Genomic DNA, 26616 nt, shown 5'->3' with positions numbered 1-26616 from the left:
AGCAAGTTCACCAATATCATTTATGTATTCACCTTACAAATGAGCTTTATACAGAATTGTCACTCAAATATTTTTCACATGAGAAGAAGAAGGAATTTATATTAAAGTATTTCCTATCACAGATGTTTAGCATAAAAATGCTTTAAATTTATAGAGGGTGATTTTTTTAAAAAGCTTAAAACATGGTATCAATCCATCCTCATCTGAAAATAGGATAGATTTATACATCTTTAATGACTCAAATATTTGCCAAATAAAGATGCTAGTCTAACATGATTAAAAGTACAAATTGTATCAGAAATAGTAAAATATCAAGTATCAGTACTTTCAAAATTAATCACAAAGTGATATCAAATACATTTAGGCAAATGAATCAGACCACAGGACTAATATTCTGTATATTTAGGTCTCTGTAACAACAACTCTCTATAACTTTGGTTTCTGTTTGACCAATAGGCTCAGAGCACCAGTCAGAGACTTCCCTTCTCCACCACTCTCTTAGCTACACCCTCTTCCACATGTGGGCTTCATCTGGAGGCTGGCTTGTTGATCAGAGAAATGACTGTAGCAATGCCAACTGTCACACCCTTAGAGCATAACTTTCAAAGATCCTCTAGCTGTTCTTCTAATAGTAACTTTCACAAAAGAAAAACAAAGTACCCTTCCTGGAAGGTCCCAGTAAACACTTCATTCAACATGCAATCACAATGACCTGAGAAATAAGCTTTATCAATGAGTTAAAGTTAATCAGGGCCTTTTGCTGTAGCTGAGGAAAATCACATTATTCTTAAATCACTCAATTCGAGGACAACAGAGAGAGATAATAGTGTTCAAGTTATTGATATGAAGTTGATATCCACAAGACATCATTTAAAAATACAACTAAATAGTACATCATGGGGAGATTCCTGAAGCCATTTTCACTTTAAATCCATGTGTGTCATGTCATAAAAATCCCCTGTACATTCCTTCCATAGAAGTTTAATAATGAACAAAAAATTGATAATTTTATGTCACAAAGAAACCTTACAATATTAAAAAATGACTGGAAATATCATAGTCCAAGGATATCAGTATATAATGCTACCTATAGAACACTCACTGTCTGAAAATACCGCATCAATCCGCCTCATTTCCTAACAACAAAGGTTTTTTTTTTTTTCTGCCACACTATGCAATTCACAGGATCTTAGTTCCCCACAGACCAAGGATTGAACCAGGGCCCCCAGCAGCGAAAACAGAGTCCTAACCACCAGACTGCCAGGGAATTCCCAAAGTCAGTTTTAACTGACTTATTTTGAGTTGCTGGAGCTACCTACCAAATGTTAAGATAAGAAGCATCTAGTTTTTCTCTTAACTTAGGCAAAGAGTCGGACACGACTGAGCGACTAAACTGAACTGAACTAAGGAAATATATTTCTATGAGGTATTGGAACAAAACTTGTTTATTTTGTCAATTTAACTTATTTTTCATCTTTCACTCAACTATTGTTCTATGAAAGCTACTTAATTGGATAACTAGAATAGAAGATGAAAACAATGCTAGAGGCAGGCTGGCAATATCTGTAGGATAATTTATTCTAGCTATTGATGGCTCAGACGGTAAAGCATCTGTCTGCAGTGTGGGAGACCTGGGTTCGATCCCTGGGTTGGGAATCCCCTGGAGAAGGAAATGGCAGCTGACTCCAGTACTCTTGCCTGGAAAATCCATGGACAGAGGAACCAGACAGGCTACAGCCCATGGGGTTGTAGAGTCGGAAAACGACTGAGCAACTTCACTCACTTCTATTGTAAGAAAATTAGAGGCAAATACGTAATTCTAAGTCTGTTCAAAAGATGGTAAGCAACTGATATCATCCCCATGAGCATAGAGTAGAAAAATTTACTTATTATTCCAAGGCAAAGAAATACTAGATTCACATAAATGAAAAAGATGTTTTTCCTCAAATAATCTCTTAGAAAAGAGAAAGCATATTTGCTTATTATCTCTCATATTATGGGTGTTTTCTCTATTAGTTTGAATGGCAAGGCACTATTTGGAGGAGGTACATCATTCTGAAATTATCTCAGTCAATACTGAATCTAGTTTGGAAGGTAATTTATTTATTTATTTTTTGCTGTGGCATGTGGAACTTCTCTGACCAGGGATCAAACCCATGCCCACTACAGGAGAAGCGTGGGGTCTTAACCACTGGACCACAGGAAAATCTTAGAAGGTGATATTTTGTTCAATACTTTTTGTTGTGGCTTTGTTTAATTGGAGTAGGAAAGGAAGAAAATGGATATGAAGTAATGAAGGATTCCCAATTCCTGGAGGTATAACCATTCAATTGTAAACACTCATGAAGAGTCTTTAAAACACCACTGTAAAGAGACTAAGTTATAGAGATCATAATTTTATACTTACAGAACAAATAGAAGAAAAGATATAATGCATCTTGAATTTGTGGTTTGAGACAAAATTTCTAGTAACAAGATAGTACAGTTAAAAGGCACTGTCTGTCCGTCCGTCCGTTCCGTTGCTCAGTCGTGTCCGACTCTTTGCGACCCCGTGGACTGGAGCCTACCAGGCTTCTCCATCCATGGGATTCTCCAGGCAAGAATACTGGAGTGGATTACCGTTTCCTTCTCCAGGGGATCTTCCCGACCCAGGGATCGAACCCGGGTCTCCCGCATTGGAGGCAGACGCTTTAACCTCTGAACCACCAGGGATGTACCTCCTACTAACTTGGACAAAAGTGAAGATGCTCTGTTCTGGGGCTAAAGACCAGAAAAATGCTCAATGATGCTGAATATATTGACATGGAAGATGTATGCAAACAGATCTGAATAAAGAGGTACTATTTCTTAATATACTATTATATATGCAAATTGAATATATCACTAGAAACAAGTATTTGATTTTCATCTGTTATACATTTCTAAAAGTTATATATACATGTTGGACAAAAAAATTCAGAAAGATAGGTAGATTCCCACTTGATGGGCAAGGAAGGGGTAATTCATACTGTCTCTCTGTAAACAACCTCTGTGTTCCCAAAGGGGAAACAAACAAGGTGAGCCTATTGATCATTCTATTATTATGCATGGGGGGAGTTCTGATACGATCCAGCAATCCCACTGCTGGGCATACACACCAAGGAAACCAGAATTGAAAGAGATACGTGTACCCCAATGTTCATCACAGCACTGTTTATAATAGCCAGGAAATGGAAGCAACCTAGATGTCCATCTGCAGACTAATGGATAAGAAAGCTGTGGTACATATACACAATGGAATATTACTCAGCTATTAAAAAGAATGCATTTCAATCAGTTCTAATGAGGTGGATAAAACTGGAGCCTATTATACAGACAGAAGTAAGTCAGAAAGAAAAACACCAATACAGTATATTAACACATACATATGGAATTTAGAAAGATGGTAACGATGACACTATATGCGAGTCAGCAAAAGAGACACAGATGTAAAGAACAGACTTTTGGACTCTGTGGGAGAGGGCGAGGGTGGGATGATTTGGGAGAATAGCACTGAAACATGTATATTATCATATGTGAAACAGATCACCAGTCCAGGTTCAATGCATGAGACAGGGTGCTCAGGGCTGATGCACTGGGATGATCCTGAGGGATGGGATGGGTAGGGAAATGGAGGGGGGTTCAGGATGGGGAACACATGTACACCTGTGGTGGATTTATTGCAATGTATGGCAAAACCAATATAATACCATAAAGAAATTAGCCTCCAATTAAAATAAATTTAAAAATAAAATGTTAATATCTACAAAAAAAAATTATGCATGGGGGCAGTTCTGGACATCCAGTGCACAAGGGAGAACTGGAAGAACGTCCCAACTGTTAGTTGGAATGGTCAGGGGTGGTAGGGGGCAGAATTTGTGGGTCAGAGCATCAGAAGAGGAGTCATTCTGATGAGAAAGAGCTCTAGGAATCTGATTAGAAGTCCTCTGGAGGTATTATTTATCTGAATACCAAATGAATGTGTGTAGGGCAAAACATTATAAGACTGGGCAAGAAAAAAAAAAAAAAACTTCTGGGGAAGGAACAATTACTATGCAGTGGTAAGTAAAACAGTTCCCACAGCTCACCCACGGCTGAGAAGTAGTCACATTCCTATCAACCAGATAGGAAAGTCATTACTGAATACACAGAATATTCAAAAGAGACCTGATTACTCAGACTCATCTGAAACTATGAAAGTCAGAAGATAATGGAAAAATCTTTAAATTGCTGAAAGAAAAAAAATAATTAAAAAACAGGGAACAAACTTGTTGACTTGGGATTCTACACACACACACATATTTGAAAAATAAAAGCACAATAAGAATGTTTTTGTTTGTTTTCAGACAAACAAAACCTGAAAGAATCTGTTGTCAGTAGACCTGCTCTATATTTTAAAGGAGATCTTTCAGGCAGAGAGAAAGAATATATCACATGAAAACACAAAGAAATAAAAGCACAAAAAATAGTAAATATGGAAAGACATTTTAGAAAAGACACAACTAAGAGACAAAAATATAAAAGTAATTTTTAAAAGGCTATCTGACTAAATGCAAAAATAATACCAGTGTACTGAGGGGGTTTACAGCACAAAATCAGAAGGGACAGAATGGCAGCATACGGCTGTAAAATTATCACATTGTACTCTAAGTGGTATAATGTTATTTGGAGATAGATTGTGATACAGATATATATCATAACAGTGTCCCAGACATGGTTTCATGAGGTCTGCAAAGTCAAAACTATAGTGCTAATAATGCTAATAGTTTGTCAGTATGTTGACAATTTTACTAAAGCAAGTGAAGCCGCTCAGTTGTGTCCGACTCATAGCGACCCCATAGATTGCAGCCTACCAGGCTCCTCCGTCCATGGGATTTTCCAGGCAAGAGTACTGGAGTGGGTTGCCATTGCCTTCTCCAAAACAAGGAATAAAACTGTTGATCCCTTCACGCAATCAAAGCAGTAACATGAAAAATGAAAGTCGCTCAGTCGTGTCTGACTGCAACCCCATGGACTACACAATCCATGAAACTCTACAGGCCAGAATACTAGACAGCCTTTCCCTTCTCCAGGGTATCTTCCCAACCCAGGGATCAAACCCAGGTCTCCTGCATTGCAGATGGATTCTTTACCAGCTGAGCCACCAGGGAAGCCCAAGAATACTGGAGTGTGTAGCCTATCCCTTCTCCAGAGGATCTTCCCGACCCAGGAATCAAACCCGGGTCTCCTGCATTGAAGGCAGATTCTTTACTATCTAAGCCAGAAAACAGAACCCCAGTCCAGTCATGAGGAAATCATCAGACAAACCCAAATTGAGGATGTGACATAAGAACTATTTATTTGTCTCTGCCCCATTTCCTGCCACATAGCTCTTGAAACCTTCGAAATCTCTGACATGATATGTCTTTTTGTATTCTACTGAGATGACTGGTAATTGAAGGTTCCTAGATATTCTCAGAATGGAGGCTTGTTGCCAGGGGTACTAACTACATACTTTCAGGATCGGAACTTTCAGCTCTACCCCTTGGCCTCTGGAGAGGGAAGAGGTGCTGAAGGCTGAATTAATCACCGATAAGCAATGATTTAATCAATTGTGCCTATTTATTATAGTAAGGCCTCCATAAAAAATTCTACCTGAAGTAGTTCAGAGTACTTTTGGGTTGGTGAGCACTCTATGGTGCTAAAAGGGTAATGAACCCACAGCGTGCTTGGAATCTCTATGTTCCTTCCCTTATACCTTGCCCTATGTATCTCTTCCATTTGGCTGTTTATGTAATAAACTGGTAATCTAATAAATCAACAGTTTCCTGAGTTCTGTGAGTAGTTCCAGCAAAATTATCAAACCTAAGAAGTGTGTCACAGGCATCTCCAATTTACAGCTGTTGATGAGAAGCACAAGAAGCCTGGGATTTCCCTGGTTTCCAACACAGGGAGTGCAGGTCTGATCCCTGGTCAGGGAACTAAGATCCCACATGCTGCACAGCATGGCCAAAAAAAAAAGTACTAGAAGCCTGACTTGTATTAAGCATCTGAAATCAGAGGCAGTTTTGTAGGACTGAGGTCTTAACCTGGGAGATCTGACAGTAACTCCAGGTAAACAGCATAAGAATTGAATCAAACGGTAGGACACCCAATTGGAGTTGAAGAATTGGAAAATGTGAAAAAAAAACAACCTACACAGCCTACACAGTTGGTGTCAGAAGTATTGAGGGCAGGAAAAAATTAGTAGTTTTTCTTTTAAGGACCATTTTGGAAAATATCTGACCAATATTCCTCCTTTGAGTCCTTGTGCGTATCAAAAAGAATGCATGCATGCATACTAAGTCACTTCAGTCGTGTCCAACTCTGTGTGACCCCAAAGACGGCAGACCACCAGGCTCCTCCGTCCCTGGGATTCTCCAAGCAAGAATACTGGAGTGGGTTGCCGTTTCCTTCTCCAATGCATGCATGCATGCTAAGTCGCTTCAGTCATGTCCAACTCTGTGACCCCATGGACAGCAGCCCACCAGGCTCCTCTGTCCACGGAATTCTCCAAGGAAGAGTACTGGAGTGGGTTGCCATTTCCTTCTCCATCAAAAAGAATACACACAACGACACGAAAATGCTCTTTCCTTTACTATCTAGATATTAGTATAAGGCCATATTTTCTTCACATACTTAAACTAAAACAACAGACAAGCAGAAACTGAATGCAGGAGTAGAAATGATAATCCAATCTTCTTTTATAATATTAAGCCAGACATTATGAGATGTGCAAAATGTAAAACAATGCTAGTCTTCCCATCAGTTGGTTTTTTAAAACAGTTTTTTAAAATATATATTATTTATGTTAACATGTAATGACTTTATTATTGCTATTTTTAAGTGAATTAATAAATATTTCAACCTGTCAGTGTTAATTCTGGGTACAGCAGTAATTCATAGACAATTCCCATGAACAAAAAACTCTTTGAGATCCTTAATAGCCAGAATCCAAAGCAGTTGTAAATATAAAACATTTGAAAACTGCTGGCCAAGAGCAACAACTGAAAAACTAAAACAAACATATATCTAATAAGTTAATAGTGGAGGTAAAATGGAGTACTAAAAATACTCATTTAATCCAAAAGAGGGCAGGAAATGAGATAAAGATTAACAAAGACCAGATGGGACAATCTGAAAAGAAATAGCAAGATGGTAAATTTAAATTCAGTCATGCCAATAAATGACAGTAAATGACACTCCATTTAAAAAGAAGAGGGTACTTAGACTGCCTACAAAGAAGAAATATATGCTATATACCAAAAAAACACTTTAAATATGAAGATGGAAAAAGGCAAATGAACAGAACAATTAACATGTAAACACTAATTGAAAGCAAGCTGTAGTGGATAAATTAGACAAAAACTTCATAATAAGAACCATTACCAGGGCAAAAAAGACATTACGTTAATGGTTAATGGTAAAGAGGTCAATTCACCAAAAAGACATAAAAACAAAGCTTCAAAACAAAAACAGAAGAAAAAAGAGCAAAAGGAGAAATAGTCAAGTAGATTATGGTGGATATTTCATTATTCCTCTCTCAGTAATTCATAGAGCAAAACATCAGCAAAATTATACAACACTTAAACAGTACTATCATCTAACGACCCAACTGAAATTTATAAACACTGACCTAACATCAGCAGAATACATACATTCTTTTCCAGTGCACAAGGAATATTCTCTAAAACATGCTATATCTGGGACATAAAACAACTTTCAAATATTGAAAAAGACTGAAATTGCATAATGTATATTGCATGAGCATAATGGAATAAAATTAGAAGTTATTTACAAAAACCTATCTGGGAAAATTCTAAAATATTTGAAAGTTAAAACAACACACTTCTAAATAATCATGAACAAAACATTTTCAATTGAGTGAAAATGAAAATTCTGATACTTGTTAAACACAGCTAAAGCACAGTGAGGGGGAAATGTACAGCTTAATACATATATTAAAAAGATAAAAGGTCTAAAATCAATGATCCACTTTAAAAAACTAGAAAAACCCAAAGCAAGAGGAAAGCAATAATAAAGAGCAAAATTAAATGAGACAGAAATAGAGAGGTAAAAATCAATGAAACAAAAGGGGTGTATTTTTAAAAGGTCAATAAAACTGATAAACTTCTGGTAATATCGATCAATAAAAAAAGAAGACACAAATTACTAATTTCAGGAATGTGTGAGAGATCATCTCTATGTTTATGACATAACAGGTGGATATTAAAAAGATAAGAGAATATTATTAGCAATTTTATTCCAATAAATCTCTTGAAAGATACAAGTTAACCAAAACTGACTCAAGAAAAAACAGAAAACAACATACATCAATTAAAATTTAAATTTATAATTAAAAAGCTATTCAACAATACAGTAAGTCCCCTCCCACATGAACAATTTCTATTCTGAGTGTGTTCATAAGTCCAACTTGTAAGTCTAACAAAGTTAGCCTAGTACCCAAGTAACACAAAGGCTATATCATACTGTACTGTAATAGGTTTATAATACTGTTCACACAATATATAAAAAACAAACAGATAACAAAAAAACAAAACATTTTTAAGCCTACAGGACAGGACCTTGAAAAGCACAGTATTACAGGACAGTAGTTGGCATACAGGGGCTGGCGTTGGACAGGCAAGAGGACAGAGGACAAACTGCAATCTCACTCATGCCTGACGCTGACAGAACACGCTTTCACATTTTTGAAAGTGTGCAACTTAAAGGTTCGCACGTAAGGTACTTACTGTAACAACAAAAATCCCAGTATACTTCATTTATGTCAGTAATTCTCAATTGGGGTTGACTTTGGCCCTAGGGTATGTTTGACAACATCAAGAGACATTTTTGGTTGTCACAACTGTGAGGGGATGCTACTGGCATCTACTGGGCAGAGGCCAAAGACGCTGCTAATTCTTCACTGCACAGGAAGGGTCCCCAGGAACAAAAATGACAAGGCCTAAAATGTCAATAGTGCTAAAGTTGAGAAACCTTGCCTTAGATAATCTCACTGCCAAGTTCCATCAAACATTTAAGGAAGAAAAAATATTAATTCTAAACAAATTCTTTTAGAATAGAGAGAGGGAAGAAATAGCTCTCAATTAATTCAATGATTCCAGCATTATCCCATTACCAAAATCAGACAAAAATAGTAAAAGAAAGTTATAGACCAATATCTCAAATTAAAATAGAAGCAAAAATTCTTAACAGAATATTAGTATTTCAACTTTGTTTTCCTGCTCCAGCATGTAAGAAGCTTAAACGTTGCCTACCCATTCTAGTGAGTAAAAAGCTGAACAAATAAAAAAAATCAACAACTCTTCTTAAATTCCTCAGAGAAATGAGGTCACAGGGCAAACTGCTGCCACAAAATTAGAGAAATAGACAGGTAGACAGATGTTGAGGATCACAATTTACCAGGGTAGAAACTCCTGAAGAAACCTCTGTGGGAACCAGTGCCAGGGTAGGAAAACCTTAACTGTAACTGACAAATTTCTAAAGGCTCAATGCGGACATGTCTGAAAGCTAAGACTCCGAGAGATCCCAGCCCCACATACTTCAACAAGTTTTACCTCCAGGAACTCTATCAGGTCCTCACAGTGAATGTCAGAGAAAAACGCCCTTGTGCTTGCGGCAGTAGGAGGGGAAAAGGAACTATTTTGAAATACATTAGAGAAATCTGTTCTTAACAAAGCTTGCTCTCAGGAAAAACTATTTCACCAGAGCCTAACTTATTGCAGTCTTATCAGAGCCTCACCTATCTGGGGAAAGGAACATGTCCAACTCCAGCCCACCTCTCCCACCTAAGCGGGTAGAGGGACTGAGAAGTGCCTGTGCACTGGTGAAGTGCACAGTCTGAAGGCACAGGATCACCAAAAGACTGAGAACTAATCACAGGAGTATGCAAGACTTTCCCTCCCCCGACACTTTACCCACTACATTTCTCGGGTCTATTTACTAAAGTTCCTTTTACTCAGCCCGCCGTGTCCACTCTTCAACAAAAAAATTATAAGACATACTAAAAAGCAAAAAACACAGTTCAAGATTAAACACATCAGAACCACAGTCAATATGGTAACAATGTTGGACTTATAAACAAGGAACTTCTGAATACGATTAGTGTGCTAAGAGCTTTAATGGGAAAAGTAGACAACATGCAAGAATTGATGAATAATGGAAGAAGAGAAATGGAACTTCTAAGAAAGAATGAAAAAGAAAGGCTAGAGATTGTAAAAAACAAAAAACTAACTAAAAGAGAAACAGAGAATGCCTCTGATGGAGTAGAGGCAAACAGTTGAGGAAAGAAACCTCGAACTAAAGGATCCCTCATTAGAAACCTCCAAAACTGAAAAAGAGAACAAAGACTGAGAAACACAGAACAGAATAAATATCCAAGTACTGTGGAACAACTACAAAAGATGTAATATACGTGTAATGGGACTACCAAAAGAAGAGAGAGAAAATGGAACAGAAGCAATATTTGAATGAATGATAACCAGGAATTTCTATAAATTAATGTCAACACCAAACTACAGATCAGAAAGCTCAGAACACAAAGTGGTATAGATGCCCAAATAACTACACCTAGGCAAATCATATTTAAATTGCAGAAAGTGTGTTAGTGTGACAATCCCTCAGTCGTGTCTGACTCTATGCAACCCCAGGGACTCCTCTGTTCAATGGATTTCCCAGGCAAGAATACTGGAGTGGGTGGCCAATTGCGGAAAATCAAAAATTTTTAAAAATCTTGAAAGAAGCCAGATGTGAAAAAACCTCTCTACACAAAAGCAAATATAACAATTTACAGAGACGTTCTGCACCCTATGAAATTAGCCTTCAAAAAAGAGAAGAAAAAGACTTTTCCAAGCTAACAAAAATTGAGAGAATTTGTTGCCAATAGATATCTGCCTTGTAAGAAATGTTTAGAGAAGCTCTTCAGAGAGAGGGAAAGGGACAGCTCAGAAATTTTTATCTACATAAAAGAAACAGTATCAGAAAGAAATACATGAAAGTAAAATAAAAATTATATTTTTACTATCCTTAACTGATCAACAGATAACAGCGTGTTCAAAATAATAATGATACATTCAGTTACATATGGTTGTGTATATGTGTATGTGAGCATGCTCATGTGTAAATGAAATGAATGACAGCGAACATACAAAGGATGGAAGGAAGCAATTAGGAATTTTTGATGTTATGAAGTACTTGCAGCACTGTGAAGTGGTAAACATTATTTTTAAATAGGTTTACATTAGTTGTAAATGCATATTGCAAACTCTAGGATAAAGGGAGGAAGGAAGGGAGAGAGGGAGAGAGAAAGCAGATACAAACATCATAAATGAAAGAGGGGTATCACTACAGAGTTGATGTATGTTAAAGAAACATTATGAACAATCATTTGCCCATAAATTTGATAACTTAGATGAAATGGATAAATTCCTTGAAGACATAATCTGTTAAAACTCACAGAAGAAGAAAGAGATGATCTGAACAGTCCTGCTATCTATTTTAAAAATTCAATCAACAATTATACCCTCAAAAAAACTGGGAAAAATGAAAAGAAAAGTAAGGGAGAAAAGAAGGGAGTGAAGGAGGGAAAGAGGAAGGACAAAGAGAACTGCACTGATAATTACTTTTCAAAAGAGAAAGCTCCTGGCTCAGATGAGTTCATGGGCAAATGTTAAGAAACAGTTAAGGAACAAATCATACCAATTCCCTATGATCTCCTCCAGAATATAGAAGCAGAGAGAATACTTCCTAATTTAATCAATGAGGCCAGCATTACCCTAATATTAAAACAGGCAAAAACATTTAAAAGAAAACCCTGATCAATACATCTCAGAAACACAGATGCAAACATCCTGAATGAAATATTAGCAAATCGAAGCAAATAATGTATAAAAAGGATTATATGCCAAGATCAAGTGGGAAAATTCAACTCATTCATAACAAAAATTCTCATTAAAGTAGGAATAAAAGGGTCATTTCTTTCTTGATAAAGAACATGTACAAAACAACCCAAAGCTAATACTATATCTGATGGTGAGAAACTTGAAGTTTTCCCACTAAGAACAATGCAAGGGATGTCCCCTCCCACCACTGCTTGTCAACACTGTATGAAAAGTCCTAGCTAATGCAACAAGACAAGGAAATACAAGGTATACTGATTGGAAAAGAAAATAATAAAACTGCTTTTGCTTGCAGATGCCATGATCTAGTCTATATACAAAATCTGAAAGAACAGTTTAAAAAAATAAACTTTATATGTAAAGGCAAAAGACCCAGAATACCAAACTCAATATAGAAGAAGAAAGTTGGAGGACTAATATTACCTGACTTCAGGACTTAATATAAAACTACAGTAATCAATACAATGCAGCATTGACAAAGGACTAGACAATGGAACAGAACAGACAGTCAAAAACAATTCCACATAAACACAATCAACTAATCTTGGACAAAGAAGCAATAAATGAAGCAAAGGTAGTCTTTTCAACAAATGGTGTGGAACAAGTGGATATCCACATGCAAGAAAAAAGGATTTAGACATAGAAATTACACTCTTCACAGATATTAACTCAAAATGGATTATAGACCTAAATATAAAACAAAAAACTATAAAACTACCAGAAGATAAGACAGGAGAAAACCTAGATTACTTTTGGTATGATGATGACTTCATTTAGATATAACACCAAAGGTATAAACCCTGAAAAAAAACTGAGAAGCAGGACTTGATGAAAATGAAAAGCCTCTGCTCTGTGAAAGACACTGTAAAGAGAATGAGAAGACACAGACTGGGAGGAAATACTTGCAAAAGATACATCTGATGGAGGACTGCTGTACGAATACATAAAGAACTCTTAAAATTCTACCGAGTTCTGCGTTTATTATTATAAGAAAACGAACAATCCAATCAAAAAGGATCAGAAAAGACACCTCACTAAATAAGATATACAGATGACAAGTAATATGTTCTAATTCATATGTCAATTGCAAATTACAAATTAAAATAACAATCAGATACCACTACACACCTATTAGAATGGTCAAAATTCAAAACACTGATACCACCAAATACTGGTGAGGATGTGGAACAAAAGATGCTCATTCACTGCTTGGTAGGAATGCAAAATGGTACAGTTACTTTGGAAGACAGTTTGGCTGTTTCTGATAAAACTAAAATACCATATGATTCAGCAACCAGGCTCCTTGGTATTTACCCAAAAGAAATGAAAACTTACACCCACAAAAACACTTAACACATAGATGTTTATAGCAGCTTTATTCACTATTGCTAAAACTTGGAAGCAAACAAGATGTACTTCAAATTGCTTTCTACATATAATATTTCAAATATTACATCCAGCACCCAAGCAAAGGTAACAAAGCACACACAGAAATAAAATAGCATCCACTAACAAAAACTAGCAGAATCAATATTCAATATAAACAGACCTATAGAATTTCCAGACATTGAAATTATCAGACACAGGCTATGAAAAACTATACTTACTATGTTTAAGGAGATAAAGGCCAAGCTTGAAATTTCAGCAGGGAACTGTAAACTGCAAAAAGTGATATAGCAGATTTGAAAAAGAAACAACTAGAAACGCAAGAATTGAAAAACATAAAATTGACATTAAGAACTCAAAGTATGGGGTTGCAGAAACTGTATTTTTAACTCATTCCCTAGGTAATCCACTGTGTTTGAGAACAAGAATCATAGACTACTACAACAAATCTTAAAGTCCTTTGCTACCTCACTCTTTTCTAGTTTCTATAAAGTCTCCAGAATTTTTCTAATATATGAATTTGATGTCTCAGCGCTGAAAGTATTTTGGTTAAGAACAACTTTCTAACCTGTGGCTAATGACCTTCACCTCCACCCTGCTCAGTTGCTCAGTGGTGTCCAACTCTTTGCAACCACATGGACTATAGCCCACCAGGCTTCTCTTTCCATGGGATTTTCCAGGCAAGAATACTGGAGTGGGTTGCCATTTCCTTCTCCAGGGGATCTTCCCCACCCAGGGATTGAACCTGGGTCTCCTGCGTTGAAGGCAGATTCTTTCTGACCTAATACTGAGTGCATTCCTGCTTGCTCATTCAATTTTCTCTATCTGGAATGGCTTTCCCCATCGTGTCTACCTAGTGAACTCCAATAGTATATTTCAGAACACAAATTGCATGTAATCCTGAGTAGAATTAATCACTCTTTCACCTATACTCCCATACTTTGTTTACAACTACAGCACTCACCATACTATATGAGAACCATATATGAATCTTTCCCCTCCTTCCCACAGTTATACTAGAATAACAGAAAAGCTAGGACTCATATTAATCTATTTCTCAAGAACCTAAACCATGCCTATTTCATCGTACAGTCAATGTCTGTTGAATAAATTACACATTCATTAAAATGAAAGTTGGACAAACTTAAAGAAGAATCTAGGATAAATTAAAGAATTTTGTCCTTCAAATTCTACCAGAGAAAAGATTTAGAGCTTGTTAATATGAAGTCACACAATAAGCTGGTCACAGAATGGTATCCTACAACATTTTGGTGTCTTAGGCTCTATATCTAAAGGACTCACCAGAAAAAGAATGTACTAGGAGAGGGATATGAGAAAAGATAAGTCTATGGGTTCAAAGGGAGGGTGGCAGGAGTTTTTGACCAACTTCTTGAAGTAAAATATGGGGTATGGGGAGAAGGAAGAATAAAATAGCTTCTCCTTTAAAGACAACGTGAAAGCCAAAATAAGCTTGATGCATATACACTGACTCGACTTTTGAGTTTCAGCGTACAGTACACTACTTCTAAAGGGGTTCATGTTAAATCCATGTCAGTAAGTAAACCCTCAAGTTTCTATATTATGGCAGCCATTTATAGACAGCCAGAATAATGTTTCAGAAATGGAAGAAACTCCCCACGTGAACATCTCTATCACCTTAAGAACATGTCTTACCCAAGATAAATACAATTTTACACAATTTGATCCAAAAGTCAGGGAAATCATCATGCTTGTAGTAGAGGGACTAGTCAAGTAAGATACCTTTACTGGTTGATTCTAGGATCAGTGAATTAGAAGAAATAAAATACATCCCATAATTCAAGTTTAACTGATACCTAGGGCAAAGCATTTCATCATCCTCTGGCATACAGCAGTGTCTTAACAAACTTCATTTTGGTAAAGCTATTAACACAATTTTGTTTGCTTAGTGTAATTTGAAGCCTAACATAATTATTTAAGCCTGACATCATGACAGAAGGAATATAACTTCTACTTTGATACTTGAATTAAATGTTTGGAATCAAATAACAAGTAAGAGTATTTTCAAACTGCAACTCTTTTCCAAGTCTCTGTCTTTCACAATCAAAAAAAAAAAAAATCCTCCAAATTCTGCCCTGTTCAATTTATGAGAACTTTTTTTTTTTTTTCATTTCTTTAACTAATTTAACCTTCTTTCTTAAGGTTCATACTTCTCCCCTCTCCCAGAAGCACAGGCCCAGAGCTGGTACAAAGTCCTCTCTCAATCTTCAGGCCACAGAAATCAAGATTTATGAAATCAAAAATTATTCATACATAGGAAAGACACAGCAATTTATCATTAACTATAAATAAGGAACACACGTGTGGCTAGAAAGGTAATTATTCACTTCCTTTTCAAGATGACAATACATTAGGTAAATAAAGATGAAAGAACAGGCATGTGTGTAATAGTTTCAAGGACTTATCAAAAACAAATTCTGAACATAGTTCAAACCCTCCACAATTGAACAACAATGAAGCAGTTCATTTATTGCAGTGCTCACTCAAAATTTTATACTGAAGGTATCTATATCCTAACTACATAAAACAATAATGTTAGTAACCAGAAGACCATGCTCCACCCTAACAAAGTATAACACAATTAGTGCTCACAGAGCATATGTGTTCTATTCCTTTCCACAACGCTACTTACTGTTCCTAAAGTCAGAGGCTTAACTGATGAGAGTGACCTATTCTCCTTTATTTTTTCTTCTCTTTTTTTGGTCACACTGTGTGGCATGTGGGATCTTAGTTCCCCGACCAGGGGACAAACGTGCGTTCCTTGCAATGGAAGTGAGGCATCTTAACCGCTGGACTGCTAGGTAAGTCCATGACCTATTCTATTTTAGACAATTTGAAATGCTCAGATTAAGAAACTGAGTCTTAAAACTTTTTCCCTTACCTGTCAAAAGACAGCTGAAAGTGATTCAAACACTTAACTAAAACACCACTCAGAAAGACAGGAGTGATGAAAAACATGAACCAGCATCTAAGAACCATAATCTCACCTGTTCATAATGAAAAAGATGCCAATGTAAAAAGAGTGCCGAGCAAAAAATTACTTCCTACTGAAAGACTGAGTTTGACATAGACTATATTCGATCTAGTATGCAATCATGTTACAGTTACACATAACATGGTGCATTTGAAATAATTCTCACTTGCAGTTTGGAGGTCACACAACAAACTATGTAGCTGTATTCCAACTTCAGCCTATTAATTTAGAAAAACCAAAAACTTAGGTCAACTGAACTACAATATAACTGAAATACTATTTATAATTAATAGATGCGATTTTCAACATGGCTCACCAACTGGTTCAGATGGCCACAAGCAGGAATTTCACACCTGCAAGAGAACACATGTGATAATCCTCATAAAATAATATTATGAATATTTGTGTGATTTGGGGACTGACTGTCAAGTTAAATGCCAAACTTGAGTCAGTCTGACTTTGCTATTGTCCTAAAATGATTTTTATACTCAAGGAGATCCAACCAGTCCATTCTAGAGGAGATCAATCCTGGGTGTTCATTGGAGGGACTGATGCTAAAGCTGAAACTGCAATACTTTGGCCACCTCATGCGACGAGTTGACTCACTGGAAAAGACTCTGATGCTGGGAAAGGTTGGGGGCGGGAGGAGAAGGGGACGACCAAGAATGAGATGGCTAGATGGCATCACCGACTCTGTGGACATGAGTTTGAGTGAACTCCGGGAGTTGGTGATGGACAGGGAGGCCTGGCGTGCTGTGATTCATGGGGTCGCGGAGAGTCGGACACGACTGAGCGACTGAACTGAACTGAACTGAACTATTAATATGGAAAGTACTAAAATTGATCAAACCTTTAATAACTTTTAAAACTATTTAACCTACAAGTATCCTTCACTTTTGAACTTCATGTATCTCTGAAAAACTATAGATACAAACACTTAAAAGAAGGCAAAAAGTTTTATATACAGTAACATTTTGTTCTTGGGGAAAAAAAAACATATAATGTAAAAATATATACACATGAAAATAACTGTGTTTTCTATACAAAAATTGAATTTTAAACGGCCTAAAACTGTGAAGGAAAAAGTAAAATGAGATATACCTTCCTATAATGTTTTGTATTTTATAGAGAATATAATCATGTGCTATTTGTGCAATTAACAATTAATAGAGAAAAAGATTGCAATTCAAAGTAGTTAAGTTTATAATCTTGTAAGTGTCTTTCCATTAGAAAAAAATTCTAGTCCCCAAACAAATACTCATCCTTAAGAATATGGCAACTCCTTTCTGGATATCTGCTTAATGAAATAATTATCCTATAAAATACTACTACCACTCTAATATTCTAACAAATTTTACAGTTTTGCCCTTCTTGAAGCAAGTGATGCATCTTCAGAAAGATTAAAGGAATCTATTTTTTTCTTAGTACTTCTAGCACTGCCTCACTTTTTCAGGCAGTTTTACAGTGGAATACTAGCTACCGTCATTTTCTATAGCCGTAACAGCTTAAAACCTTATCCTAAAACATGACAGATTGTGTCTGAACACTCTTCATGGTTTTACTCTTACATTATTTTAAATTTCTGATTCTAAACACAACACACATTTTACATGTGAACACAGTCAAAGATTTCAAACGTAGTTTTATGCTGATAATGTTTTACAGAGTTTAGAAATTAGGACTGTAAAACAAACTGTTTTCAAGTGGGAACAGAAAGTTGTAGCTTTACCATTACTAATAAAAGAAAACCATGCCCACTTTTAAAATGACAAATTGCAGGAAAGAGAATAGCAAAAGGAGACAAATGGGGGCTGGGGTATAGGACACAAACTGTGGTAAAAGAGAAAGCAGAAACATATTCCATCACATGGTGAAACAGACACATATTCTTGAGGGTGGAAAACAGTCAGAGGAACAATGACTTTGCTATCCATCACGGCCCCCAGGAAACAAACAGAAGCATGAAAAAGGCACCAAAATACACACTAGTCCCTACACACACCAGAACACTCAAAAATTAAAAGCAGCAGCTGGGAGAAATCAACACTTGTAAACGGCCAGAAAGGAACTATAGAAGATAGAAACTGCATTTCAATTCCACTCTTTCTTCCCATATGAAAATAAGATTTGTTCTTTTCCTGACCACTCATCAAATTTTCAAACAACATATATATAAAAAGGAAAGAAAATGTGAGGCGTTGGCACTCCAAAATGAAAACAGCAGATTAAAGGCAATGGCACATCAGTAAATAGATAATTATCCACTAGTAATTAGAGACCTACAGTAAGAAAATATCACAGAATGTTAGTTTACATAAAGATATTAAAGTACTATATGCACATGCATATTTCAGGTAAACTACCATAAAGTCAAGAATACAAACCTTCAATAGCAAGACCACTGTTTTTGCCTCTAGAGGGCGAACTTGGTCTTCTGAAAAACTCTAGACAAGAGAGGTTACTTTCAGACTTTACAGAAAAAAAAAAAAAGAGTTAAAATTTAAGATGTCCAGATAGCAAAGATTCCCAAACTTTATTGGATTAACAGCAACCTTAGTGCCTCAGTAATTATTATTGGCACCCCCTAAACCAACAGAAATACTCAATTATTCTGTTTAATGAGTTATGTCCCAGTACTTAGTAGCCATTTGAAAAAATAAACATAAATTAAAAGAAAGCTTTATTGCATTCTTAAATAACCACAATTAATCACTAATTGGGGCATGTGTGCCTTTTGTGCAGCGTACAATTTCACAAATATTGAAATAAGACTGGACATCATCACCTTCATTTCCTGTTCCACACTGATTTTTGCACAGTATCATTTTTACCACAGCAAACTCAGAAAAACCAGATTCACAAAAACACGTCACAGAAAGTAATATATTGCCATTTTATGTTAAAACTGTGTACCACTCAAGCTATTGGGCTGCACCGTATCCAACAAACGGTGGAAGAGTATTACTGAGTTTGCCATGGTTCCCATCAGCATTAGCTGCTGCAGCACATGGGGTGCCCTAGGCATACAGCTTGGGAATCATAGCACTATAGCGTTAAGTCTGAGCAGCATATAAACTAGTCGATATTTTAATTACTTGAAAATGAAATTAACTATAACAAATTCTACTAAAGATCTAAAAATTATGTTCTTATTTACTTGGGAAACCAGTTTTTCTTTTCAGCAATAAAAAGAACACTATTAAATCCTTAAAGGAAAATATTTTTCCAATTTAAATGATGATTATTGTTTTCATGGTGATTATTTTTATAAATGCTGGATGTGCTAAATTTGATAAACTACAGTTGGAAGGAGATAAATAAGAAATTTATCATTCTATCTCCTTCTGAGAAGTAACTTCCCTGAACTTAAAAATGCCACAAACTGATAGAAGTCTCACTGTTGTCCAGTCTCACTGATTCCAATTACTGAGAAGCACAAGCTAAGAAGTCAAATAAGACATGAAATTCTTAAGAACTCAAGAATATGGGTATTAAGACAGGTAACAGAAGAACTGGCTTCTAAATTACTAAAAACAGACTATATACCCACCCATCTCACAAAGTCCTTGGTAGAAAACCAGAAAATGACCAAGGAAAATTTTCAACCTCAAGAAATCTACTCAGTTTTCACTTTATACTGCTTCATCAGTTCACAACTACCCATCATGCATAAAATCCGTGCCACTGCAAATGCTACTATGTTCAATTAGAAGTCACAGTATGTGGTGAGAATGGTTTACTGAGAAAATTTTTAAAAAGAAAGAAAAAAGAAGACACTATCCAAGGAATAACTAGGAAAGAAAATCAATGTTCTGTTACTATAAAGAATTTTCACAACCATAAAATATAATTGAAAATATACGTCATGCTTTTAAAAAAACTTAAGGTTACTACAAATATCTACAGTCACAAAATTCTGTATGTTAAAAAAATGAGTGAAAGTAGAATATGGTTGATTATCTAGAAGAGAATATTTGAAAAGCAAGACAAACCACATGGCTACATTAGTACTTACCTGCTGAATGATTCTGGAAGTTTTCTGAAGATTCTCTCTGGGAGGGACTTTACCAAATAATTTCCAGCCAGGAGCACTATGTACAACTGATCTGAGTTCTTTTGTCCTTTTTGGGAAAAGGTTTCTGAAACACAGAAAAGTTACATGAATTGTGCTTCTGGTAACCAGGGAATTACTTGAAAAATGACAGATGTAAATGAAATGTAAATATTTGCTTTGAATTAGCTACAGAGTGTACTAGAATTGACTATACATGTATTATACTTGACAGTAAAAGCCAAAAATCTGAGAACAAAAAAGTTGAACAGAACTTGTATAAAATAGGTAAAGGATTAAGCCATACAATTTTTGTGGGAAAATACCACTTAATTATTCTCTGTAACAATTTGTTAGTGTTTGAAATAAAGAGTATCTATTGAGCCTATTCCTATAATATATGTATATGCAAATTGTTTTTCCCAGGCAAGTATGCACAAGAAAAGCTTACTGTAAAAGGGCCAACATGTAACCTAGTTAGAAAGTTATTTCTCATTGACAGTCTAAAAAAAAAAATCTGCATAAGGAACAAGGATTTTACCTATAAGCACCATGCCCTAACCAACCAAATTAACTACATAGTGTACATGCAAGCAAGAATGATATTCAAAATATGTATACATCAATATGGCATGCCAGGGTACCACAGACTAATCAGAAAGGTACAATGAACGCCAGGCCTCCCTGTTCATCACCAAATCCCAGAGTTCACTCAAACTCATGTCCACAGAGTCGGTGATGCCATCCAGCCATCTCATTCTCTGTCGTCCCCTTCTCCTCCTGCCCCCAACCTTCCCAGCGTCAGACTCTTTTCCAGTGAGTCAGCTCGTCGCATGAGGTGGCCAAAGTGTTGGAGTTTCAGGTTTAGCATCAGTCCTTCCAATGAACACCCAGGAATGATCTCCTTTAGAATGGACTGGTTGGATCTCCTTGCAGTCCAAGGGATTCTCAAGAGTCTTCTCCAACACCACAGTTCAAAAGCATCAATTCTTTGGCGCTCAGCTTTCTTCACAGTCCAACTCTCACATCCATACATGACCACGGGAAAAACACAGCCTTCACTAGATGGACCTTTGTTGGCAAAGTAATGTCTCTGCTTTTTAATATACTATCAAGGTTGGTCATAACTTTCCTTCCAAGGAGTAAGCGTCTTTTAATTTCATGGCTGCAATCAGCATCTGTAGTGATTTTGGAGCCCAAAAAAATAAAGTCTGACACTGTTTCCACTGTTTTTCCATCTATTTCCCATGAAGTGATGGGACCAGATGCCATGATCTTTGTTTTCTGAATGTTGAGCTTCAAGCCAGCCTTTTCACTCTCCTCTTTCACTTTCATCAAGAGGCTTTTGAGTTCCTCTTCACTTTCTGCCATAAGGGTGGTGTCATCCGCATATCTGAGGTTATTGATATTTCTCCCAGCAATCTTGATTCCAGCTTGTGCTTCTTCCAGCCCAGTGTTCCTCATGATGTACTCTGCATAGAAGTTAAATAATAAGGGTTAAATTGTAAGGGTTACAATATACAACCTTGACGTACTCCTTTTTCTATTTGGAACCAGTCTGTTGTTCCATGTACAGTTCTGACTGTTGCTTCCTGACCTGCATACAGGTTTCTCAAGAGGCAGGTCAGGTGGTCTGATATTCCCATCTCTTTCAGAATGATCCACAGTTTATTGTGATCCACACAATCAAAGGCTTTGGCATAGTCAATGAAGCAGAAATAGATGTTTGTCTGGAACTCTCTTGCTTTCTCCATGATCCAGCAGATGTTGGCAATTTGATCTCTGGTGCCTCTGCCTTTTCTAAAACCTGCTTGAACATCTGGGAGTTCACGGTTCACATATTGCTGAAGCCTGGCTTGGAGAATTTTGAGCATAACTTTACTAGCGTGTGAGATGAGTGCAATTGTGCGGTAGTTTGAGCATTCTTTGGTATTGCCTTTCTTTGGGATTGAAATGAAGACTGACCTTTTCCAGTCCTGTGGCCACTGCTGAGTTTTCCAAATTTGCTGGCATATTGAGTACAGCACTTTCACAGCATCATCTTTCAGGATTTCAAATAGCTCAACTGGAATTCCATCACCTCCACTAGCTTTGTTCGTAGTGATGCTTTCTAAGGCCCGCTTGACTTCACATTCCAAGATGTCTGGCTCTAGGTCAGTGATCACGCCATTGTGATTATCTAGGTCGTGAAGCTCTTTTTTGTACAGTTCTTCTGTGTATTCTTGCCACCTCTTCTTAATATCTTCTGCTTCTGTTAGGTCCATACCATTTCCGTCCTTTATCGAGCCCACCTTTGCATGAAAAGCTCCCTTGGAATCTCTAGTTTTCTTGAAGAGATCTCTTGTTTTTCCTATTCTGTTGTTTTCCTCTATTTCTTTGCATTGATTGCTGAGGAAGGCTTTCCTATCTCTCCTTGCTATTCTTTGGAACTCTGCATTCAGATGCTTATATCTGCATATAAACACTTCATATAAGCTGTGATATAAATATTCACTAAGAAAATTTAAAATTTTTACATAGTCACAACGTATTTGAAATCTCAAATAACTTGGCTTATCTATACTCAAAATACATACATACATCTGTTCTTAAAAGTACATTATTGTGATAAGAATGGGATAAATTTTTAATGCATAATTTTAAGGCTATTCTTCAAGTTTAGAAAGTTATCAATGAACTCCTACAAAATATGGGTTAATCAATACTAAAGAAATACTCTCATTTTCCTAGGTGTGCAATGGAAGTGAATTGATAACTTTTGATGACAATTCAGACTAATTCCTACTTAGGATACTCTAGAAGTTTCATCTGAGACCATATATAGTTACTCAGTTTTCTATTTCATAAAATATCTACATTTTCAATAATGATTACATGAAGGACTGGTATATTTACAATAAAGTTTCATGCCTCAAAGGATAGCCTATTAATTTAAATACTATTTTATACCTTGTGTGCTGCTCATCAATTTATTGCCTCGTAGCTCCATTATGAACCCTGCAGTATATGCTCTGTGACAACATGGAATTCCTTTGAGAATTTCTCCTTTTAAAATAAACACGAAGCTGTTACACTTTCTCAGTGGAGAGCACTGAAGGGACACTGCAGGAGAAAGGGGCTCTGCTCTCCTGTGGTTTCCAGCTGAAACAGAGTGGGTCAGTGGTTTGGTGTGAGGATATCCAGTAGAATTCTGCTTAGTCATGTGCCCAAGTCCTTCAGCAAACTTGCAGCCTCAGCAACTCAACTGGCAGATGGCTTTCCTGTAGTCCTCTTAACATGTAAACTGGCACCCCAAAGGCTTCCTGCCAGCACTGATGCACTAATTCTCTCTGTAAGCCACACATAGCTCACTCGTACTCCCCAAAAAGTTCTCATCAAGCTATGCTTCCCCCACAAGCCTCCATGTGGCCTGCCTACACACCTTCCAATCAAGGTTTCCCATCCAACCATGTTAAACACAGGCGAAGGACCTTTGACACCAAGGTTTATACAAAGAATTCTTGCATGAGACATCAAAAGCATGATCTATAAAAGAAAAACTGATGAACCAAGCTTAAATTGAAATATTTGCACTTGAAAAGACATCGCTGATGCAAAATGAAGAAGTAGAAGGATCTAGAAATCAGTCCCTCCACCAAAGTAAAAACTGAGCCAAAAAGAGCAATTGGAATCAATCATTTTAGAACTACAGAATCTTATCAGAAATTTATAACCACCAAGGGAGTGCATGAAAGGAGAGGCTGCTGATCTTCCCTAAGTGAAGAGCATGGGTGAACCAACTACCATCAACTGTTCCTCAGCCCCTCCCTCCTATAGCAGTGGAGATAGCAGCCTGCTGCCTCCACGAGGAATAGTTTCTAGAACAGGCAGCAGCAGCAGCTTCCATTGGTGGTATCTATCAGAACATTAAAAAAGGGTACTTTTTTTGACCCAGATATTTAAGGAAATCGTAGTCAGGCCACCAGCTAACTGCAGGAAATAACAGAACAGAAACTTGTGACCACACACAAAAAGGATTACACATTTTGCAAAAACAGTTTGGAAATAACACAAACAGATGGCTCTAGCCTTCAATGAGCAAAAATCTGCAGTCACTGAGAATTGAGAAAACAGATTTACACAGTTTCAACATAATAATACTCAGAATGTCCAGGTCTCAACAAGAAAAGAATTACAATACATATAAAGACACAGCAAGTATAGACTATTCACAGGAGAAAGAATTTGGCAAAAACCATTCCTAAGGAAGTTAAGACAATGAGATTACTAGTCAAACATGTCACATTAACTGTCATAAATATACCCAATGAGCTAACCAAAACTATGAACAAAGAATTAAAGGAAATCAAGCAGGGAACAAAGTGAGAATATCATTAAAAAGACTATGATATATAGGAACCAAATAAATTCTGGAACTGAAAAGTAGAATAAAATTAAAAATTCATTAAAACAGTTCAACATCAGATTACAGCAAGCAGAAGAAAATATCAGCATGTAACATGACGATAAGACAATTGAACTTATTCAGTCTCAAAAGCACAAAGAAAAAAGAATGAATAAAAATGAGCAGAGCCTGAGAAATTTGTACAACACTGTGGAGTGTACTAGCATATGTACTATAAGAGTTCCAGAAGCAGAAGAGGAAAAAAAAGAGGGGCGGAAGAAACAATATTTGAAGAATGGCTAAAAATTTTTCAAATATGATGGAAGACACAAACCTACACATCCAAGAAGCTCCATAAACTCCAAGCAGAATAAATTCAAGGAGATATACACGAAGATACATTATAGTCAAACTGTCAAAAGACAAAGAATTTTACAAGCATCAAGAGAGAGGCAACTATCACAAACAATCTATCTTCAATAAGATTAACACCTGATTTCTCATATGACATCTTGTGGGCCATAAAGTGTCAGGCTGACATAATTTAAAGTTCTGGGGAAAAAAAAAAACAACTATTAGCTGAGAATTCTATACGCAGCAAAAATCTATCCTTCAACAATAAAGGAAAAATGAAGATATTTCTAGATAAACAAGTTAAGGGTGCTCATTCCGAACAGATCTGCCCTACAAGAAGTGTCAAGAATTCTTCAGAATGAAGTGAAAAGTAGCTCAAAACCATGAGAAAACACTGGTAATATTAATTACACAGGTAAATGTCAAAGCCAGTATTATTGTACCTTTCCGTTTATAACTCCACATTTTTCCTATGTGATTTAAAAGGTAAATGCATAAAATAATGTTTTCAAATTTATGTTATTGGGCATACAACATACAAACATGTAATCTCTGACAATATAAATGAGGAGGTACAGAGATGTATATAGTTAGCACAATATTAACACACTAATGAAATGGGTTTATATGCAAATGAAATTAATTTGGTATAATTCAAACCAGGTTGCTTTAAGTTTATGATGTCAGTTGTTACCAAAGTTACCACTAGGAAATAACTTTAAAATATACATAAGAAAAAAAATAAAAGAAAATATACATAAGAGAATCAAAATGGTACACTAAAAATTCAACTAAATACAAAAAGTGGTAAGGAGGAACTGAGGAACAAAAAATATATATATAAGACATACAGAAAATAAACAGCTAAATGACAGAAATCCTTACTCATCAACAATGAATTTAAATATAAGTTGATCAAATTCTTCTATTAAAAGGAGAGTGACTGGCAGACTGGATTAAAAACACTATGTATGTTGTCTACCTGTGTGGCACAGTGGTGAAGAACCCGCCTGCCAATGCAGGAGACAGAAGAGACAAGTGTTTGATCCTTGGGTTGGGAAGATCCGCAGGAGGAGGGCATGGCAACCCACTCCAGTATTCTTATCTGGAGTATTCCATGGACAGAGAAGCCTGGTAGGCTACAGTTCATTTGGTCACAAAGAGTCAGACACAACTGAAGTGACTTAGCAGCAAGCATGTGTTGTCTATAAGATAGTCACTTTAGATAAAAAGATACAAAAAGGTTAAAAGTAAAAAGATGTAAAATTATATTGAAAGCAAATAGTAACCAAAAGAGAACGTAGTGATTATATTATTGTCACATAAAATAGATGTAAGTCAAAAAGGTTACAAGAAGCAAAAGAGAACATTATGTGTTGGGGAAAAAAGTTTAATCCAGTAAGAAGATATAACTACTATAAACATTTTTGTTGTTGTTAAGTATCTAAGTTGTGCCCAACCCTTGGGCGACCCC

General features: G+C 36.3%; 1 protein-coding gene across 5 annotated transcripts in view; it reads right to left on the bottom strand.

Moving 5' to 3' along the window:
* TBC1D12 (TBC1 domain family member 12) overlaps positions 1 to 26616 on the bottom strand; it is a 92494-nt gene that overhangs the window by 28607 nt on the left and 37271 nt on the right. The window contains exons 2-3 of one of the 5 annotated variants that reach the window (XM_055425043.2): positions 20369 to 20492; positions 18738 to 18797 (exon numbers count right to left, since the gene is read on the bottom strand). The exons of 1 other annotated variant lie outside the window; for it this stretch is intronic. In XM_055425043.2, the coding sequence (XP_055281018.2) occupies positions 18738 to 18797; positions 20369 to 20492 (184 nt within the window). Of the gene's footprint in view, positions 1 to 13561; positions 13614 to 16669; positions 16689 to 18737; positions 18798 to 20368; positions 20493 to 26616 lie in introns of those variants that run through there. 3 more of the 5 variants (XM_055425044.2, XM_088842148.1, XM_088842147.1) reach the window with 3 other exon arrangements.

This window comes from Moschus berezovskii, chromosome 12 (genome assembly GCF_049115385.1).
Source record: "Moschus berezovskii isolate FMDL1 chromosome 12, NW_MosBer_1.0, whole genome shotgun sequence".
NCBI classification, from domain to species: Eukaryota; Metazoa; Chordata; class Mammalia; order Artiodactyla; family Moschidae; genus Moschus; species Moschus berezovskii.
The sequence above is the reverse complement of the archived record's forward strand: the minus strand, read 5'-3'. Positions and strand labels throughout refer to the sequence as shown.